This window comes from Emys orbicularis, chromosome 1 (assembly GCF_028017835.1).
Source record: "Emys orbicularis isolate rEmyOrb1 chromosome 1, rEmyOrb1.hap1, whole genome shotgun sequence".
Taxonomy (NCBI): Eukaryota; Metazoa; Chordata; order Testudines; family Emydidae; genus Emys; species Emys orbicularis.
The window spans coordinates 232962494-232983516 of record NC_088683.1 but is presented as its reverse complement, the minus strand read 5'-3'; the positions used below and the strand labels follow the sequence as shown (position 1 = coordinate 232983516).

Here is a 21023-nt window from a genome sequence, read left to right as displayed (position 1 = left end):
TTTTAAAGTTTCTAGGTTTTTGTTTGTTTGTTTTTGCCCAGAATTAGAGATCAAACTATTGATCTGATGCAGGTCAAAATGGTCTCAGTCTGTCAAGTTTTGCCCAAGGGAGTGCATGGCACCCATTAAATCTTTAGGGGACTCAAACTGAGAACAGTATTTATGAAAATGTACATTTTTACACCGCACATGCACCAATACAGAAGAATGACTAGAGTGTCTCTTCCAACATTTTATATGCTTTAAAGCTAGACTCTTTTAAGTGCTTTAAAATCCAAATGGTTAATCAGATGCTTTGAAATTTGGTGTGCCTCATGGGGGTGTGGGGTAGCATTGGTAATCCAAATTTGACCAAAAGGTTTCCCGAGTTACAGCCCTCCCCCCCCCCCCAAAAAAAAAAGAATCTCCTTCTGCTGCCTTATACTGTTAAAGTGAGAAGTATTAACAAAGGGATGAATCACAGACCTCTTGATTGCTGTGAACTCACTCCTCAATTAACATAACTAAGGATAATTTCATCGCAAGTCCCCACCTAAGACAAAAGACGTTCTGGACAGGGAGGGTTGCTACCCTTTGTGAGTCATGGCTAGCAATTTTCTTCTGGGGGCAATGTAATCAAAGTATTAGTGGGGGAGGGGGGAATTAGACATGTGAATGCTTCCTGGGAGGGGAGGCGTATCAGGGGACAGAGGAGTGTGGGAACTGGGGGAGAGGAGTTTAGGGAACCGGTGATGTTATGGGGGGCAGAAATGGAGATGGATGGGATGGGAGGCAAGAGAGTTTGAGGACTCAGACAAGGGAGGCATGGCACCCCCTCAGCTCTGCCAGTGCACCCTAACTCCCTTGCACCCTGAGCTCTGCCTGTGCACTTCAATCCCCTCATCGCAACCACCCTGCAGCCTCAGCTCTGCCAATGCACCCGAACCCCCATGAACTCCACATTAGAGCCCTGCATGGGACTCTTTTTAATCCTGCAATACCCACTCCTACACGCTCCCACTATTATGGCAGCAGGTCCTGTGGGACCCGCCGGATCCTGGTCCTGCTGCAGGTCTCTGCACTAATCGGGCACAGGGCTCTATGCCACAGCTCTGACTGTGCACCCCAACCTGCCTGAACCCCAACTCCATAGCTCTGACAGTGCACCCCAACCTGCCTGAACCCCAACTCCACAGCTCTGACTGTGCACTCCAACCTGCCTGAACCCCAGCTCCACAGCTCTGACTGTGCACTCCAACCTGCCTGAACCCCAACTCCACAGCTCTGACTGTGCACTCCAACCTGCGTGTAATGCATCTTGGGGGCACCCAGGGCTGTAAGTTTGTTGCCACATGCCTCCAGCACTCTCCTCTGTCTTTGCCCTGCACGTTGACAATAGATGGCTCCAAGTCCCTTCGAAGTGTCCCCTTGTGTTTTCCAGCCATTGATCCCTGGATACCCACAGAAATCCGAGATCCTCCATTGCCAAAGGAACAGTGTGCCCCAGTTTACCAGCTTTACCTTAGACCAGTGGTTCTCAACCTTTCCATACTACTATACCCCTTTCAGAGTCTGATTTGTCTTGCGTACCCCAAAGTTTCACCTCACTTAAAAACTACTTGCTTACAAAATCAGACATAAAAATACAAAAGTGCCACCGCACACTGTTACTGAAAAATTGCTTACTTTCTCATTTTTACCATATAATTATAGATCAACTGGTATATAAATACTGTACTCACATTTCTGTGTATAGTATAAAGAGCAGTTTAAACAAGTGGCTGTCTGTATGAAATTTTAGTTTGTACTGACTTCGCTAGTGCTTTTGATGTAGCCTGTTGTAAAACTAGGCAAATATCTAGATGAGGTGAGGTACCCACTGGAAGACCTCTGCCTTGCACCCCAGGTTGAGAACCACTGCCTTAGACCACTGCTCCTGTATTACACACAGCACTCGAATTCATTTATAGCAAATGATGATGTCCTCCTTGCTTCTTCAGACTATTAATTCCTAACAGGAGCATATCTTTTCCTGGTCAAAAACCTAGGAAATTCAGTGGCAAATAATTATGTTAATACAAAGTTAAGGTTGAGTTGAGCAAAACTCAATCTTCTGAAAACTAGGAAATGTGCAGTTAAGGTTGCCCATGCAACTGTAACCCTACTCTCTTCCAGCACTGCCACAATATGCCCTAGTAACACACATACCTTTGCTCGGCCAACCCCACAGTTGCTGAAAATGTATAGGCTCTTCACCTCCTTTGATAACCCATTCACGCTCACCTACAGGATTGCATCTAACACTATTAGAGAACAAAAAGGAATTTCCTGGTGGTCAGAAGTTTGAGTTTTGTTCATCTCAACCTTACCACCAAGAAATCATAACCTTACATTTTAGTAGAGTTGGAAACCAAAGCTCTTGGCCGAAGCTTTTGTATCCGAGCACCTAACATTGGAGTCCTATTGTAATTCCATAGAGGCACCTAAATAAAAGTGGCCTGATTTTCAATGGTGCTGATCACCTGAAGCTCTCATTGACTCATTGGGGAAAATCAGGTCTTGGTTATTTACATGCCTAAATATAATTTTAGGATCCTAACATCAGGCACTGTGGTATGTACATTTAGGTTGTTAGCTTTCTGGTGAGGGTGTATTATCAGCAAAGTGCTTTAGACCTCCAAGCCAAACCATATCTAATACCTGCACAATAGAGGAGGCTGTCCATGTGTTTATAAAGGTCTACTAACCTGTGCTTATTTCTCACTTTTCTCCAGGCGGCCCCTCTGAAGGAAAACTTATACCAGGAGATCAGATCATAATGATTAATGAAGAACCAGTCAGCACTGCTCCAAGGGAGAGAGTCATCGACCTTGTCAGGTAGTTGATGCCTTCGTCCTACCAAATAAACCATGAGCCCCGTGGCTTACTGCCAGTACAGTCACTTTGCCTTCTCAGAGCAGAGAAAGTGGAAAATAATGTTACTGAGCTTATAACAAATGTTGGTGGAATTGTGTATTACTGACGGGAAATTTCCTTACATATATACTGCAGGAGTATGAATAAATGTGAAAAAATATATTAAAGCACCTCCAAAAGAGTTGGTGGTTGAAGGACAAGTTACCTTGATGATTAAGGGTTGTATCATATGCAGGGCTCGAAAAACCCACTCCTCTGGTTGCTTGGGTAAGGGAAATGTTGGAACAGGTTGGCGAGTTGACTGGGGCAGGGTACAGAGAATCTGGCATTTTTGGCTTCTTCCCTGAGGAGTGAGTTGTGGGGACAATCCTTAGAGCAGAGTAGTCCAGGTGGTTGCTGCTGTACACTGTTTTTCAGGACAGTATTGGAGTGGGACTAAAGAGAACAGAGTAGCCTAGGATATGGGGCTCTCTTACCTTCAGGGTTGGGGAAGGCAGGAAGAGGTGAGCCTGTGAGTGGATAGGTGCATATATGTGTCTGTGGGGAGGAGGGGGGAGGGGCTTTTGGGTAGTGCATGCTTGAGTGGACGGCATGTGAGTTTGTGTGAGTAGGTGTGTGTTGGGTGGGTGAGTGTGAGGAATGAGGGGGATAAATTATAAAAAGTACAAGACCGGGAGAAGGAGGGAAAGAAGTTAGAGAACAGAAGACACGGTAGGAAAAGAAAGATGAAGTTTATTGTGGGGTGGAGAAAGAGAGAAGGAAAAGAGGGAACAACACACAAAGATGCAACATGATGTATAGTGGTGGGGGAAAAAGTAGAGTGAAGCCATAGAGATAAAAGAAAGCATAACAAAACTCAGGAGCTGGAGTAAGTTAGAGTATGTTTTAACAAGTTTATTAAATTTATTAAATAGAAAGTTGATTGGCAATAAATATAGTACACAGTTGTTTTAAACTTCAGAGGCATGACTCTTAGAGGGCAGTGTGTCATATGTATTTTTTTCACTTGGGCTAGTACGCTTTTTCCTTGGGCTAGCTGGTGTCAGGGGAAATTTCAGGATCTGATTGTATACATTTTTTGGCTGATAGGTCCTTCTCTCCAAATGTGGCAACCACCAATGTTGAAAGTAAATTGCCTGTGACACTTTTCTAAAAGAGTCAGTTCTGAATTTCAATTTATGAACTTCTACAACAGCTGTGATTCTCTGCGATGATGCAGATCACAATACATAGGATGAAGCGCATGAGAGTTGGGGGCAAAGTGTTCTCAGTCAAGGGGATCTGGCTGTGGAATAAAACTTCTATAGGAGACTGGGTGACTCAAAAGTTTACCCTCTTTAGGAAATGCGGCATACCTTCCTTTTCAAAAATTATTTTCTACCATAGCAAGAAAGATACCCACAACAATGACATGACAACCCTGAAAAATAAAAGAAAATAAAAAACTGTAACAAACAACTGAACCAACAAATAAAAACAATTCCTAAAGCACACTTTATCACAAAAAGTGTTAAAGTCTCTATGGGGTCCATTTAGGAACTTTGCTATTGCTATTGATTTTATGTGGAAGCACTCAGATATTACAGTGATGGGTGGCAGTATGAAACAGATAGATAGTTTTATGTAGCATAAAGGTATCCCAAAGAAGTTTCAATGACCAGTTAAATACTATCATGTTGTAGTTTATATTCTTTTCGTGATTGTTTGGGATGTATAACACGTAAGTCCCATTATCAACAGTGGGATACAGCCCCATCTCCCTCCCCTGGTGTCAGTAATTTACAGTAATAGGAAAAATAGACTGTCTAATTAGGATTGAGGCAAATTGGGTCTAAATATGAGGGTGGTCCCTCTGTGAAGGGGAATTGAGAAGCTGATCCATGTTGAATATGAAAGTAGTACTCTTTGATCATATTGACTCTTTAGGTAGTGTCTTGGCTATGCTACTGTAAACAATCCTTTAAGTGTTGTTGAATTCCATCTTTTCATGGTGCTTTCCTTGTAGTTGAATTGTATCACTGCTCTCTACATGTGCCTATCTCTGGGACTTTGTCAGAAGTTGCCTTTTCTTTGATGAGTTTCACAAAGGGCTGTATTAGCAGTATGTACATCATTCCACATAAAGAGCTTATCATCATTTCAACGCGGACATCTGGAATGATTAGACAAGGCATGCAGTCACCACATCATGGCAGAAGCAGTTCACTGCGCCAGTACAGTAGTGCATCGCTTCCATACCGTATCTAACCCAAGGTCATTCTTGGGTCGGACACATTCATATCTTTGAAAGCGATGCTTTGTCTCAGTTTGCAGCGCAGACAGAGGAAATTTTGAAATCTTGCTTTCTGACTGGTAGGCATATGTCTGCAGTCAGTGATGGGTAAGCTCTCTTCCCAGAGAAGGATATATATAAAAAAGATATAACCGCATAATATTGCAGGAGTGGGGGAATTGGGGGGGGAGGATGCATGACCTCATTGTATACTGCAGATCAGGTATAAGAACTGCTTAGCATTAGCTATGTGAAAGTTGCTTCTATCCAACCCTGCCAGGAAGCTTAGTGCAAAACCAAGAAAGGATTTGCTTTTATAGTTGTAGAGAATGGAAGAAAAAAATCAGTCTCATTTGAAAATATAGCCGTCTTGTGCCAAATATAGAATAAAGCTTTAAAAGTGTTTTAACACAACGATAAAATGTTTTAAACTGAAATATGGGCAGGACTCAACGTTTCAAACAAAAGTATAAAAAAATTAGAGTTGTCGAGCCAAGTCTTGAATATTATATCAGAGTACAGATTCTTTTTAATTTCTAATTGCATACTAATCAAATTCAAGTAAATGTAATGGGGAAATTTCTTTGTGAGAACAGTATTGTTATTGAAGAGAACATCAAAATGAGGATATTGATTAAATGTAACTTTAAATTCAAAGAAAGAAAAGATTTATACTTCAGAATCCACACCAAAAAATGGTATCTGAATTGTGATGAAATTATATAGCTGTCTTTTCCCATTCTGCCATTAGAAAAGACCACTTTCCCAACCAGTAAATTTGCGGCATTTGTTTCCTCAAAATTGCCAGGGGCTACCGTTTTGCTTCACTTGCTTTCCTTTGCAGTGGGTGCTATTAGTGCCAAAGCTCCTCATTAACTTTTTCCTTCCTATGTGATGCAAAATGAGTAGAAAATTATTGTGATATACGGTGCACCAGCTTTAGTAAATGATGGAGGAGATACACTTAGTAGTATGAACGTTTGCACTGTTGCATCACTGTATCTCTTCATGAAATCTTAATATTTTATTACATGACTTGGGGGGCATTTTAGAACTGGTTACATTAAAACTGGTAAAGATGTTAACCTTCCCATAAACTGCCTAACTCTGCCCTGAAGCAACATCTGGGTAGTTAAGAGGTTTCTCATCAGAGACACAGTAAAGGATTTTTTTGTTTATTTGTTTTTAAGTAGTCTGTAAATTGAGGAATACTATTGCTAGGCTGTGAGGTCTAGAGATTAGCAAGGATATACATTATATAATAATGAACTGTGTCTGTAGTTTATTCTCATCCATCTCATTTTCCTTGATTCCTGCTTTACTAGTAACATTTAATTAAAGTCCAGGTCATCACTGAAACCCACAGTTGCAGAGATATTGGTAGTGCATGGTTTGCAATTGTAACATGTAAGCTCTCATTATCTCTGGTAATGTTCAATGGCTTTGGGGCTGTATTCTACTCAGTTGAGCTATTTCAAGGAAGAGACACAGCAGTCATGTTTATAATATATCCTAAAAAAGGCAGGTCACATTTTTATGAATAACTGGTGGTTGCATTTTAACAGGGGTCTCTTCAGGAGCAAATTAGGGAAAATTGGGAAAAGGAGATGACTTGAAAACAAGTTCATTTGTAAATGTATCACTAATATCTAGGCAAGGAGTAGGCAAACTGAATACCAAATAGAGTAAGATCTATTTAAAGAACAGACTGTGCAACATTGTAGCAGTAGCTGCAGATCTTGTTTTTATTATACAGCTGATACAAATGCTGTGACTCTTAAATTCATCACAGAATAATTAGCTATCTCCCATACTAGGGGATAGCTTTAATGTCAACGCAGATTTTTGTGTGTTTGAAGGAGATGAACTGTGTCAACCTAAACATGTTATATGGTATAGAAATTAATTGCTGACTAAATGCTTGAAGTCCTTGGAGCTTCTGTAGTATTACATTTCTCAGCAACATTTCTTATTTTTATTAATTAATTTAAAACTTGCATCACCACAGGTAAACAAGTAAATATAGCCAACTCAGTTTTATCACGGTTAGGTAAATATTTTTTAATGAGTCATTTGTCTCCTAATGTAATGTGTATGTATGTAAGGTGTGTGTGTGTGTGTGTGTATTATGTATGTATGTTATGTAAGTATTTTGAAAATGTTAATATTTAGGAAGTATGTGTGTTTTATATGTATGTACATATATTTTATATACACATATACTCATTCTAAGATTGGCAAATTAAAGTATTTTTACTTGGCAATATGTTTTAATGACGTTTACAATGTCTGTGACCCAAGGCACCCCTGTACTCACATCCTACACACTCCTGCAATAATATTTGTTCAAAATATGCCTTCTGAGGTATCATTTGAAAACTAACAACACAGTGGAATATATGTAACAACAATTTCATTGTGAAATATATGTAACAACATTATGTGTACAGATATAAACTCTCTCTCTGTAATGTTACTAGGACATGTTTAAGACCAGACAGCCTAACATAGGTAAAGGTGATAAACAGGTTTGCCCTAGACAAAGCAACAAGTTTTTACCTCAATTACTTATTAGCAGTAAACAAAGCCATCAAGCTAAACTAACTGGGTTTATACTGAACTCCAGAGACAGAGAATTAACATATCTCGTGCATCCCAGACAGACACAAGAGACTGAATCACCAGGAGGCTTTCCTGACTTTTAAGACAAAGACAATTCCTTTGGGAATATAAGGGACAGAGAGAGACTCCATCTTGATCCTTCACCTTAAAGAGACAGAAACCAAGCAATTTGTTCTCTGTGATTGGTTCTGGCCACGTTGGCCAGTAAAAAGATGAAAAGACTGTGGATGAGGAAAAAACATCTTGAAAAAAGATGGTATCCTGCTAGATGAAGTTTTAAACTTTTAGATGTGTGTTTTCACTTTTATTTGTTTAAACAACGAGGAGTCCTTGTGGCACCATAGAGACTAACAAATTTATTTGGGCATAAACTTTCATGGGCTAAAACCCACTTCATCAGATATGGAGTGAAAAATACAGTAGGCAGGTATAAATATACAATACATGAAAAGATGGGAGTTGCCTTACCAAGTGGGGGGTCAGTGCTAATGAGGCCAATTCAATCAAGGTGGATGTGGCCCATTCCCAACAGTTGACAAGAAGGGGTGAATATCAACAGAGGGAAAATTACTTTTTGTTGTGCTAACAAGGCCAATTCAATCAGGGTGGATGTGGCCCATTCCCAACAGTTGACAAGAAGGTGTGAGTATCATCAGGGGGGAAATTAATTTTTGTAGTGACCCAGCCACTCCCAGTCTTTATTTAGGCCTAATTTGATGGTGTCAAGTTTGCAAATTAATTCCAGTTCTGCAGTTTCACGTTGAAGTCTGTTTTTGAAGGTTTTTTTGTTGAAGGATGGCAACTTTTAAGTCTGTTATTGAATGTCTAGGGCTGTCTCTACCTTTATTCTTTTATTTGATATCATTTAATCCATGCTCTTTAATAAACTTGTTTTGCTTTCATTATAAATCATCAGTGTTGGGTAAATTCCGTAAAGTGTGTGCTTCTAGTAAGCTGACAGGTTGTAGAAGCAGAGACTCTAATACTTTTTCTGTGAGGGTCTTGTGAGAGGGACTGGTCCCTACAATAGGACAATTTTGGGGCTAATTCAGGGCTGGAAGGGTTTTAAGGTTAGCCTGCGTTTGGGTAACCTGGTTGTGCAAAGCCAGGGTGAGTCTTGTCAACTGCTAGGAAGCTGTTGGGACCAGAGCTCTGAACCAAAGCTACACAGCCACAAGACACCCAGAATTACTAGGCAGACCTTAATGCCTTACTGGCCTGGGTGAACCCAAAATGTCACAGTGACACATAAACATTTTCACCCAATATAACAATCTCCACCTCTGCTGAATAAAAATAAAGTTTGGCTATTAAAGGATTTGATAACAGCACTCTTTGCTTTAATACCACTGTAAATGTAAAAATTATTTCCTTTTATTAAAGTAGGCCTCCAGTTCTTTCCATAAATAGTCTGTTTTTTTTCTATTGCAAAACTCACTCATAGATCATTGTTTGTTTCTAGTTTCAGTAGTGTTTTCTTGGGGTTATTTTTCTTGGTATTTGGATGTTTTATTAGAGTAAAACGTATTATTTTCACGTTAGAAAAAAGATGGGGTCTCTGAGACTAATTTACTGCTGTAATAACAGTATTTCAGTTGTTGCAGTATTCCACGAAAAGACTAATTGCAAATTGGAACAACTGAGGATAGTTCAATCCATTATGTGATGTCAGCCCTATTTCATATTTAAGAGAAGTGACTGAAAACCACTTCTGAAGTAACCATTGCCTTGGCAAATTAGCATATCCTGCAGCATAAAGATCTGGAAGGTTCTTTCCCTGTAATTTTACAATTTCTTTTTCTCTCTAATTTTACAATTAAAGAAGGTGCATATTGCATTTAATCACTACCAGGGGATTTAAATACAGGATGCATCTTCTTTATCCATCTACCCATCATGGCTGAACATGCACACTGCTATGGAGTTTCACTTGATAGACTGTATGTACTCGCTTGATGGATATGGATGTCACTCTATCGTGGCAGGTAAAAAGAGATTCTTTCTTCAACAACAACATAGCAAAATAAATAAAATCAAATATAGTCAAGTACTACCATATATTTCTCCAAGATATTACATATCAACCAAGACATTTGAAATCTACTTTTTCCAGTAGATCACATGTATGTTAAGTCAGTATTTCAGTAAACCAGTGCTTGTGGATTATTACTCTAGCCTAGTATTTGTAAGTATAAGCGTGCTATATATATATGTGTCTGCATGATGGTATTGTACTTGCAGCTCAGTGGATAAATCCAATAGCACCCGGTACTACATGTTTTGTTTCAGTGTTTGGTGTGAACCATCGTTGTTCTGAGCCTTTGAGATTTAGTATTGAACGTGTTAGAGAACTCACAAATAGAAGGGGTGAAACCCATTGAAGTCAGTGGGTGTTTTGCCTTTGACTTCAAAGGGACAAAGATTTTTACATAATGGGCGCCTCGAGTCAAGTCGACTGAGAATAGAACTGGGAGTCAGGACACTGGGGTTCAATTCCTGACTGGCTCTGTGAGATTAGAGACATCACATAAGCCACTTGATCACGTTAGCCTCAGTTGGTCATCTGTAAAATGGGTTTAAAAATGGTTACCCCCCTTGTTAAAGCTCCTTAAGAGCTAAAGATGGGGAAATCATCTAAAGTATTATTTGTTATTATTAAAAACTAAGATCAACCATGGAAGTTCTTTTTTTTTTAAGTAATTATGTCTGAAAAGAAATGCACACACATTCACACCTACCTTTAAAGAGCAGTAAACTGACCTACTCTATAAAGATTTGGGCACAAGCAGTGAACAAAGTGAAATGCAATAATCAAAATGTTCAGAACATGATCCCTTTATTCCTTTATTTTTATAAGTCCTCTTTCAAATGTATCAGGCTGGATATTTTGTAAAACCAGCAAATTGTCAGTAACTAACTCTGACCTTTTCAAAATTCCTGGGTTTGATGTGTCATCCAAATGAAGTATTATGCCTCAGGTTACATCATCATGCCATGTTACTCTTTGGAAAAAAGAATTATCGCTGATAAATTTCAGGTCAGCTATTCAGTAACAAATTGCTATATGGTTAGTGAACACTATAGTTAGGACAAGGAGATGTGAAATGGCTGTGCTAAGAGCAAAGAAATTGTGCAAAATGACTTTTTTGGATGGAACCAATAAGGATAGCTTTTATCTTTCCGGTCTGATGGAAGCTGACTTACCACTTACCTGAAATTTAGACAAAATTAAATCTTACTGGGAATATGTAAAAATAATAAAATGCAGAAAACTAAGATTAAGATGCTTTAGAATCAATGGGACAAGCTGAAAGTCTGATTTTTATTGTCTTTCTCTCTCCTTGTTGTGCTTTGATAATAAAATCTACATGGTAGTTAATCAGGTTTTGGGGATCCCTCAACATGTACATGTAAGAGGGCAGGTTACAACGAAGCATCAGAAGATAGTAGAATGTCTGATCTCTCTATTGATCAGGATACACTGGCAAGTGAATGACAGACATGGGTGGATTTAAGCAAGTGTAGTTTCTGAAACTATTTTTGTTTCCTTTTTAAAAATGAACTAGTTTTCATGTCAATGGTGTATCTTTAAGGGCCACATTTCCAAAAGTGCACATATTTTTCACAGACCCATCTTAATTGTACAAATGCATAATGTGTGCATACAAATCAAGGACTTGCTGCTCACCTGCCTGTGTGTAAAACCCAAACTTTCACATGTGCATCAAGTATTGTCTGAGTACTTTTTGCTCATGCTTATGAATTTTTTGCTTTACAATCAAAATGAAGTACTTCTCATGCCAATTCTTAGAGCTGGTCCAGAAATTGTTGTAAAAATATTTTCTTGCTTTTCAATGGACATTTTTTTTGCCAAAATTTTCTGACAAGTTCTACCAATTAACCAGACAGACAGAACCCAGAGAACTGCCAAAAGGGTTAAGCATATAAAGACAGGTTTCAGAGTAGCAGCCGTGTTAGTCTGTATCCGCAAAAATAACAGGAGTACTTGTGGCACCTTAGAGACTAACAAATTTATTAGAGCATAAGCTTTCGTGGGCTACAACCCACTTCTTCGGATGCATATAGAGTGAACCATATATTGAGGAGATATATATACACACACATACAGAGAGCATGAACAGGTGGGAGTTGTCTTACCAACTCTGAGAGGCCAATTAAGTAAGAGAAAAAAAACTTTTGAAGTGATAATCAAGATGGCTCAGTACAGACAGTTTGATAAGAAGCAAGTGTGAAAATACTTACAAGGGGAGATAGATTCAATGTTTGTAATGGCTCAGCCATTCCCAATCCCTATTTAGCCCTGAGTTGATTGTGTCTAGTTTGCATATCAATTCCAGCTCAGCAGTCTCTCGTTGGAGTCTGTTTTTGAAGTTTTTCTGTTTTAAGATAGCCACCCGCAGGTCTGTCAAAGAATGGCCAGACAGGTTAAAGTGTTCTCCCACTGGTTTTTGAGTATTATGATTCCTGATGTCAGATTTGTGTCCATTAATTCTTTTGCGTAGAGACTGTCCGGTTTGGCCAATGTACATGGCAGAGGGGCATTGCTGGCACATGATGGCATATATCACATTGGTAGATGTGCAGGTGAACGAGCCACCGATGGTATGGCTGATGTGATTAGGCCCTATGATGGTGTCACTTGAATAGATATGTGGACAGAGTTGGCATCGGGCTTTGTTACAAGGATAGGTTCCTGGGTCAGTGTTTTTGTTCAGTGATGTGTGGTTGCTGGTGAGTATTTGCTTTAGGTTGGGGGGTTGTCTGTAAGCGAGGACAGGTCTGTCTCCCAAGATCTGTGAGAGTAAAGGATCATCTTTCAGGATAGGTTGTAGATCTCTGATGATGCGCTGGAGAGGTTTTAGTTGGGGGCTGAAGGTGACAGCTAGTGGTGTTCTGTTATTTTCTTTGTTGGCCCTGTCTTGTAGGAGGTGACTTCTGGGTACTCGTCTGGCTCTGTCAATCTGTTTTTTCACTTCAGCAGGTGGGTATTGTAGTTTTAAGAATGCTTGATAGAGATCTTGTAGGTGCTTGTCTCTATCTGAGGGATTGGAGCAAATGCGGTTATATCTTAGAGCTTGGCTGTAGACAATGGATCGTGTGGTGTGTCCTGGATGGAAGCTGGAGGCATGTAGGTAAGTGTAGCGGTCAGTAGGTTTCCGGTACAGGGTGGTATTTATGTGACCATCGCTTATTAGCACAGTAGTGTCCAGGAAATGGACCGCTTGTGTGGATTGATCTAGGCTGAGGTTGATGGTGGGATGGAAATTATTGAAATCATGGTGGAATTCCTCAAGGGCTTCTTTTCCATGGGTCCAGATGATGAAGATGTCATCAATGTAGCGCAAGTAGAGTAGGGGCGTTAGGGGACGAGAGCTAAGGAAGCGTTGTTCTAAGTCAGCCATAAAAATGTTGGCATACTGCGGGGCCATGCGGGTACCCATAGCAGTGCCGCTGACTTGAAGGTATATATTGTCCCCAAATGTGAAATAGTTGTGGGTGAGGACAAAGTCACAGAGTTCAGCCACCAGGTTAGCTGTGACATTATCGGGGATACTGTTCCTGATAGCTTGTAGTCCATCTGTGTGTGGAATATTGGTGTAGAGGGCTTCTACGTCCATAGTGGCCAGGATGGTGTTTTCTGGAAGATCACCGATGGATTCTAGTTTCCTCAGGAAGTCAGTAGTATCTCGAAGATAGCTAGGAGTGCTGGTAGCGTAGGGTCTGAGGAGAGAGTCCACATAACCAGATTTTTAAAGGTATTTAGGTATTTGATTTCAATAAGAGTTAGATGCCTAATTACCTTTTAAAAATTTGGACCATAATTGAATTTCAGTGGCCAAAAAGGATGAATTCCCAGTTAAGGCAAATGATAGAAAGAAAAAAGGAGTAGCAAATACAAATGGTCAAAGATAGACTCCTTGTAAGAGAAAAGATTTGCTGAAACCTTCTAAAGGCACTCACCATGGAGTCTGCCAGACACTTGAGATAGAGAAGACAAGAATCCAACTGTGAAAGTCCTACGTTCAGCCCAAACCTGTCTTTATATTGGGAGTGATGATAGACTTGCTCCAGTTGATAATACATTTCAATAATGGAAAAAAGGGTAAGAGAAACCTAATTTGAGCTTGTGCGTGTTTTTTTCTTCTTAGTCAGTTTCCAAAGTTGATATTCTCTAGCTATTTGACTTTCTACTTGCGCTGACATGTTCCAGCCTCCACTGGACTAGAGGAAGCAGCAGCAGCAATAACAGGGAAACGTTTAGTCAGATTTTATTTCATACAGAGTGTCTCCCTCAGGGATTCAGTATTCTTACTTTGTCTTCATATTATACCTTATATAAAATAAGAATTTCAAAAATCAAACCTCAGAGATGGAACCCAAAATGCAATAAAAACTGACAGCTTCTCCCCACAGGCAGATTTGCTGTACAGTGTGTAGCTAGTAACAGTATGTGATGAAATGTAAACTGTTTTGTTAGTTCTTGTACTTCTTTCCACAGGCTGGAGGCTCTGAACTATTTTACCTTCTCTATAACAAAAAATCATTTTAGTCCATTGATTTCACTCTTATTTCCGGTAATTCAGTTTAATTAAACCAGAAGGCTCAGTGAAATCCAAGTTTGTACTGATTACAGGTCAAACAATAAAGAACTCAAGAGAGGCAAAGGTCTTGTCACCTCCTGCTGCGAGATGTTACCACAGTACGACATCCACTTTTGTTTTAACTTTTCAGCAGGTCTTCTAGTCAGACCTCAGTGCACAAAAAAGACATCTCTTTTTCTCGGGGGGAGGGGGGAATGGTAACATTGGCTGAACATTCTTGTGTTTTTATACTTTACTTACAGAAATAGGAGCCATGAGGCTAAATCCCTGTAGTGAAATTTTCACTCCATCCATTCTGTTTCTCTTCAATTTTTTTTTTTTCCTGTGCATCACTACAATATGTCTGACCTCACGGTTTAAAAAAATTGTCAATATTGTCTGCCCAAAACTTTAAAGAGAATAACAACAAGTCTTAGTTTTAGAAGACAGCTCAAAATATTAAAACCACTTGATCAATCTGTTTTGCTCTCCAGATACTCCTGAATTCTTTAGCTTATGAACAATTCTGTGCCCTTTTCTGCTTTTTTCACTGTGTTTTTGACAATGTTGTGTGTTTTTAAAGTTGGCCTTTTAGACTAAAAATAGTCTCCCTCCCTCTCCCCGCCCATTCCTCTCATGCTCTTTCTCTGAAATTTCTGCTTGTATCAAAAGCCTTTGAATTAAATATTGGTACAAATAAATTAGTAGTTTTATTAAGTCATAAGATAATTGAAACTATTTATGAATGTACCATAGCAACCATGATCATATGACATTTTCATTTGAGCAACTATGCAGCAGACTTGCTGAGGTCAGCAGTAATTCACATAATTGGCACAGAATCAAAGAAGGAAATAAGCTGTATATTGAAACCAGCAAATGGAAGAAAGATAGGCAAGCTCCTTTTAAGCATTATTTTTCTGGAAAAAAAGAAGCAACATATTCTCATGTTTAAGTATCTAGATCCTATTCAGTGTATTAGGCATGTTTACAGTATGCTAATATAATTTTCAATTTTGTTCTCTATAGAACAAATACTGTATCATAAATATGTTGTGTGTGTGTGTATATATATGTAAAAATACATACAGAGAGATGGGAACATGACTGTGTGACATGGCATATAAAGGTTTTATCAGCATAACTTTGGTATGCATCCATTGCTCGTAAGTAGCAAAACCCCAAGGTTATGCAGGTTATCCCAAGTGAGAACTAATTAAACCTTTTTTGTCATCTCATATCACATGTATTGTGTTCATGCCATATATGTGTTACAGGGAAAACTATTTTGTAGACTTTTGAATATTTATTGGAACTATTTTTGTATCCGTTTTCTGATAAAGTCAAGGGCCTTAATTAGCATGAGGCCAATTGACCTCAGAGAGAATTAGAATGACCTAAAATTGTTACACATAAAAAATGACAAACTTTGGAATCTGTCATCTTGAGTCCTTCCACTGGTAGCAGCACTTGGTGTGTGTCCCGTTGGGAAGCTGGGAATTCCCCCTTCAAAGAAGCTTAAACTATTTAATTTATCCAAGAGAATGTTAAGGGGTGACTTGATCACAATCTACAAGTATTTATGTGGTTATTTAATCCAACAGAAAAAGGCATAACAAGATCCAATGTTTCGAAGCATTGGGAAGATGGGAATTTCCCTTTTCCAATGAGATAAAGCTCTTATTTCAAATCCAAGTTAGTCATGTATGGAAAATCTGTCTCTGGTCTGGGACTGAATCTAGTCCATTTTAGGCACTAAGCTGGAATAATTTTGGCAAAAATTCCGTATATTAGCCGAGGAGGAAGCAATGTTTCTCTGGCAAGTTACTTTTCAAAAATGGGATTGAAACTGGGTAGGGGATGTGACTATTAGAATAAATCCTGGGCTATACTGATTAATGGGCAGATGGCAGGTGAGGAAATCAAAGGTGCATGATAAATTTATCACATGCCTCTGTAGATTTATCAAATGATTATTACCTCCACATGTAGATAGATAGGTAGATTAGATTAGGCTCCTAAATCCATATTAAATAGCCTGATTTTCAAAGTACTTAGACCCTCATGAGATACCATAGAATAAATCTACCCGTGCGACTGCACTTTATGTTCACAAATTGCTTCCTATTCTATAGTTATAACTTTTGCTTATTAGGTTAAATAGACAAGTGCACAAATAGACACAAATCATAACAAAAATACAAATTACAATGTGTTAATGATGTACACAATGGGTTTCTTAAAAACCCAAAATCATTCAGTGACTAATTTTTAAATTTTGGTTTAGAATATTGCAATGTTATAGATGCATAAATGTAGGGATTAATTTACCTTTTGAAGTCTGACAGGTTTCAGAGTGGTAGCCTTGTTAGTCTGTAACAGCAAAAAGAACGAGGAGTACTTGTGGCACCTTAGAGACTAACAAATGCATTTGGGCATAAGCTTTCGTGGGCTAAAACCCACTTCATCGGATGCATGGAGTGGAAAATTCAGTAGGAAGATATATATATATATATACAGAGAACATGAAAAAATGGGGGTTGCCATACCAACTATAAGAAGACTAATCAATTAAGGTGGGCTATTATCAGCAGGAGAAAAAAAACTTTTGTAGTGATAATCAGGATGGCCCATTTCTAACAGTTGACAAGAAGGTGTGAGTAATAGTAGGGGGAAAATTAGCATAGGGAAATAGTTTTTACTTTGTGTAATGACCCATCCACTCCCAGTCTTTATTCAAGCCTAATTTAATGGTGTCCAGTTTGCAAATTAATTCCAATTCTGCAGTTTCTCGTTAGAGTCTGTTTTTTTGTTGGAGAATTGAGACTTTTAGGTCTGTAACTGAGTGACCAGAGAGGTTGAAGTGTTCTACGACTGGTTTTGGAATGTTATAATTCTTGATGTCTGATTTGTGTCCATTTATTTTTTTGCGTAGAGACTGTCCGGTTTGGCCAATGTACATGGCAGAGGGGCATTGCTGGCACATGATGCCATATATCACATTGGTAGATGTGCAGGTGAACGAGCCCCTGATGGCATGGCTGATGTGATTAGGTCCTATGATGGTGTCCCTTGAATAGATATGTGGACAGAGTTGGCAACGGGCTTTGTTGCAAGGATAGGTTCCTGGGTTAGTGTTTTTGTTGTGTGGTGTGTGGTTGCTGGTGAGTATTTGCTTCAGGTTGGGGGGGGCTGTCTGTAAGTGAGGACTGGCCTGTCTCCCAAGATCTGTGAGAGTGAGGGATCGTCCTTCAGGATAGGTTGTAGATCCTTGATGATGCACTGGAGAGGTTTTAGTTGGGGGCTGAACCTCCCTGGTCACTCAGTTACAGACCTAAAAGTTGCAATTCTCCAACAAAATTTTTTTTTCCACTGCATGCATCCGATGAAGTGGGTTTTAGCCCACGAAAGCTTATGCCCAAATACATTTGTTAGTCTCTAAGGTGCCACAAGTACTCCTCGTTCTTTTGAAGTCTGTGTGTATCATGATTAAATATTGTTTTATGATATATGTTGTATTTGTGTAAAAATATTTTATCACAGTTAGCTACATTTTAGTTACAACATAATGGAAAATTAAATTTAATTGAAATTGCAATATTTTACAGGAGAAGATCAATTTCAGTGAAATTTTCCCCTGGGAAAATAGAAACAAAGCATCTCTGGTGCAGCTAAGTCAAAGGGGGAGATCCTGGGTACAATCAGAGATGTACTACAGCTGAGGAGAGGGGCCTATAGGGGAGAATGAAGCATGAGGTAGTAAGGCGGGTGAGGATGCAGATCAATGTAGAACTGATCTGAAACAAAACTGTGTTTTAGGTCAACAAACCAAAATATTTCTATATTTTCAAATTGAATTTTTTTAAACTCTTTTCCTTATACAGTTTTAATATTTCAACATTTTTTCTCCATTTGGAACAAAACAAGTGTTGAAATATCAGAGTTTCCTAGGGGACAGAAATTCCATTTTGCAACTGTTCTAGTCTTAATCTGCCTTTATTATATAAAAAAGAGAGAGAGATTGACTTTGAAGTATCTACATCTTATGTTTATTTAAAGTCCCTCTGGGAGCTAGGCCTAGTGTTGGGTGCAGACCTAGGAACGTCCAGTGGTTAAGGTATACGATAGTGGTTAGAGATCAGTTACCAGCTCCTCCACAGACTTCTTGTGTGGTCTTGGGCAAGTCACTTAGTTTCTCAGTGCCTCAGGTCATCGTCATGGTAGATAACAAACTGAATATGAGTTCCCAAACACGATCCATGGATGCTCAAACCAGGGAATATCAAGTAGGAGTAAGGAGTGGTATTACTTCTGTAGATGGCATGAGTGAGACCATTACTGGAATACTGCATCCACACCGAATAAAGGATGTTGACAGTTGGAAAGGGTTCAGAAAAGAGCTACAAGAATGACTCAAGGTCTGGAAAACATGCTTTATATGAGAGATTTAAGAAGCTTAATCTATTTAATTTGTCCAGGAGAAGGTTAAGAGGTGACTTGATCCAGTCTACACGTACCTACATGGGGAAGAGATGTCTGTTTAATCTAATAGAAAAAGCATAATGAGATCCAGTGTTTGGAAGCTGCAACTAGATATATTCAGACTAGAAATAAAGTGCATTTCTTTTAACTGTGAGTGTAATTAAGCATTGGAACAACTTGTCAAGGGATGTGATAGAATCTCCATCACTCGAAGTCTTTAAATCAAGACTGGATATCTTTCTAAAACAGAGCTATAACTCAAACAGAAGGTATGGGCTTGCTGCAGAGATTACTGGGTGGGTTCTTTGCCCTGTGTTATGTAGGAGATCAGACTATATGATCATAATCATAAAAATGTGGGACCTTGATAGGTCATCTAGTCCAGTCCCCTGCACTGAGACTGGACTAATTATTATCTATTCTAGACCATCTCTGAGGGGTGTTTGTCTAGCCTGTTCTTAAAAACCTCCAGTGATGGAGATTACACAGCTTCCCTAGGCAATTTGTTCCAGTGCTTAACTACTCTAAAATCAGGACATTTTTCCTAGTGTCTAACCTAAATCTCTCTTGCTGCAATTTAAGCCCATTACTTCTTGTCCTGTCCTCAGTGGTTAAGGAGAACAGTTTATCACCCTCCTCTTTATAACAACCTTTTACATACTTGAAGACTGGTATCCTGTCCCCCTTCAGTCTTCTCTTCTCCATACTAAACAAACCATTTTTTTCAATCTGCCATAGGTCATGTTTTCTAGACCTTTAATTATTTTTGTTGCTCTCCTCTGGATTTTCTTCAATTTGTCCGCATCTTTCCCAAATTGTGGTGCCCAGAACTGGACACAGAACTCTTGTTGAGATCTTGCCAGTGCTGAGTAGAGTGGAAGAAGTACTTCTCATGTCTTTTTGACAAAACACCTGCTAATACATCACAGAATGATATTCGCTTTTTTTGCAACTGTATTTAATTGCTGATTCATATTTAGTTTGTGATCCACTATAACTCCCAGAACTTTTGCTACAATACTCCTTCCTAGCCAGTAATTTCCTATTTTTTATTTGTGCAATTCATTATTCCATCCTAAGTATAGTACTTTGTATTTGTCCTTATGGAATTTCATCCTATTTATTTCAGACCATTTCTCCAGTTTATCAAGATCATTTTGAATTCTAATCCTATCCTCCAAAGCACTTGCAACCCCTCCCAGCTTGGTATGTTTGCTAATTTTGTAAGTGTACTCTCTATGCCGTTATCCAAATCATTTATGAAGATATTGAATAGAACCTGACCCAGGTTAGATCACTGCGAGACCCCACTCAATATGCCCTTCCAGCTTGACTGTGAACCATTGATACAGTTTTCCAACCAGCTGTGCACCCACCTTATAGTAGGTTAGTCTATATAGTAGACTATAGTAGGCTATATTTCTCTAGTTTGTTTACAAGAAGATCATGTGAGACAGTATCAAAAGTCTTACTAAAGTTGAGATTTATCACATCAACTGCTTCCCCCTATTCACAAGGCTTGTTACCCTGTCAAAGAAGGATATTAGTTTGGTTTGGAATGATTTGTTCTTGACAAATCAATGTTGACTGTTATTTATCACCTTATTATCTTCTAGGTGCTTACAAATTGATTGTTTGATTATTTGCTCCATTATTTTTCCAGGTACCGAAGTTAAGCTGACTGGTCTTTAATTCCCTGGGTTTTCCTTATTTCCTTTTTTATAGATAGGTACTATATTTTCCCTTTTTCCGGTCCTCTGAGATCTCTCCTGTCCTCCACGAGTTCTCAAAGATAATTGCTAATGGCTCAGACATCTCTTCAGCCAGTTCCTTAAGTATTCTACGATCTATTTTGTCAGGCCGTGCTGACTTGAAGACCTCTAACTTGTCTAAGTAATTCTTAACTTGTTCTTTCCCTATTTTAGCCTTAGATCCTAGCCCATTTAAACTGACGTTCACTATGTTAGTCATCCAATCACTGCTAATCTTTTTGGTGAAAACTGAAACAAAAAAGGCATTAAATACTTTGGCCATTGCCGCATTTTCTGTTATCATCTTTCCCTCCTCATTGAGTAACAGACCTATTATTGTCCTTGGTCTTCCTCTTCTAATCTATTTGTAAAATGTTTTCTTGTTGCCCTTTATGTTTC

At 39.0% G+C, this 21023-nt stretch overlaps 1 protein-coding gene across 1 annotated transcript in view; it reads left to right on the top strand.

Moving 5' to 3' along the window:
* FRMPD4 (FERM and PDZ domain containing 4) overlaps positions 1–21023 on the top strand; it is a 436947-nt gene that overhangs the window by 342222 nt on the left and 73702 nt on the right. Inside the window, exon 5 of the mRNA XM_065415057.1 lies at positions 2754–2856. Within this exon, the coding sequence (XP_065271129.1) occupies positions 2754–2856 (103 nt within the window). The remainder of the gene's footprint in view (positions 1–2753; positions 2857–21023) is intronic.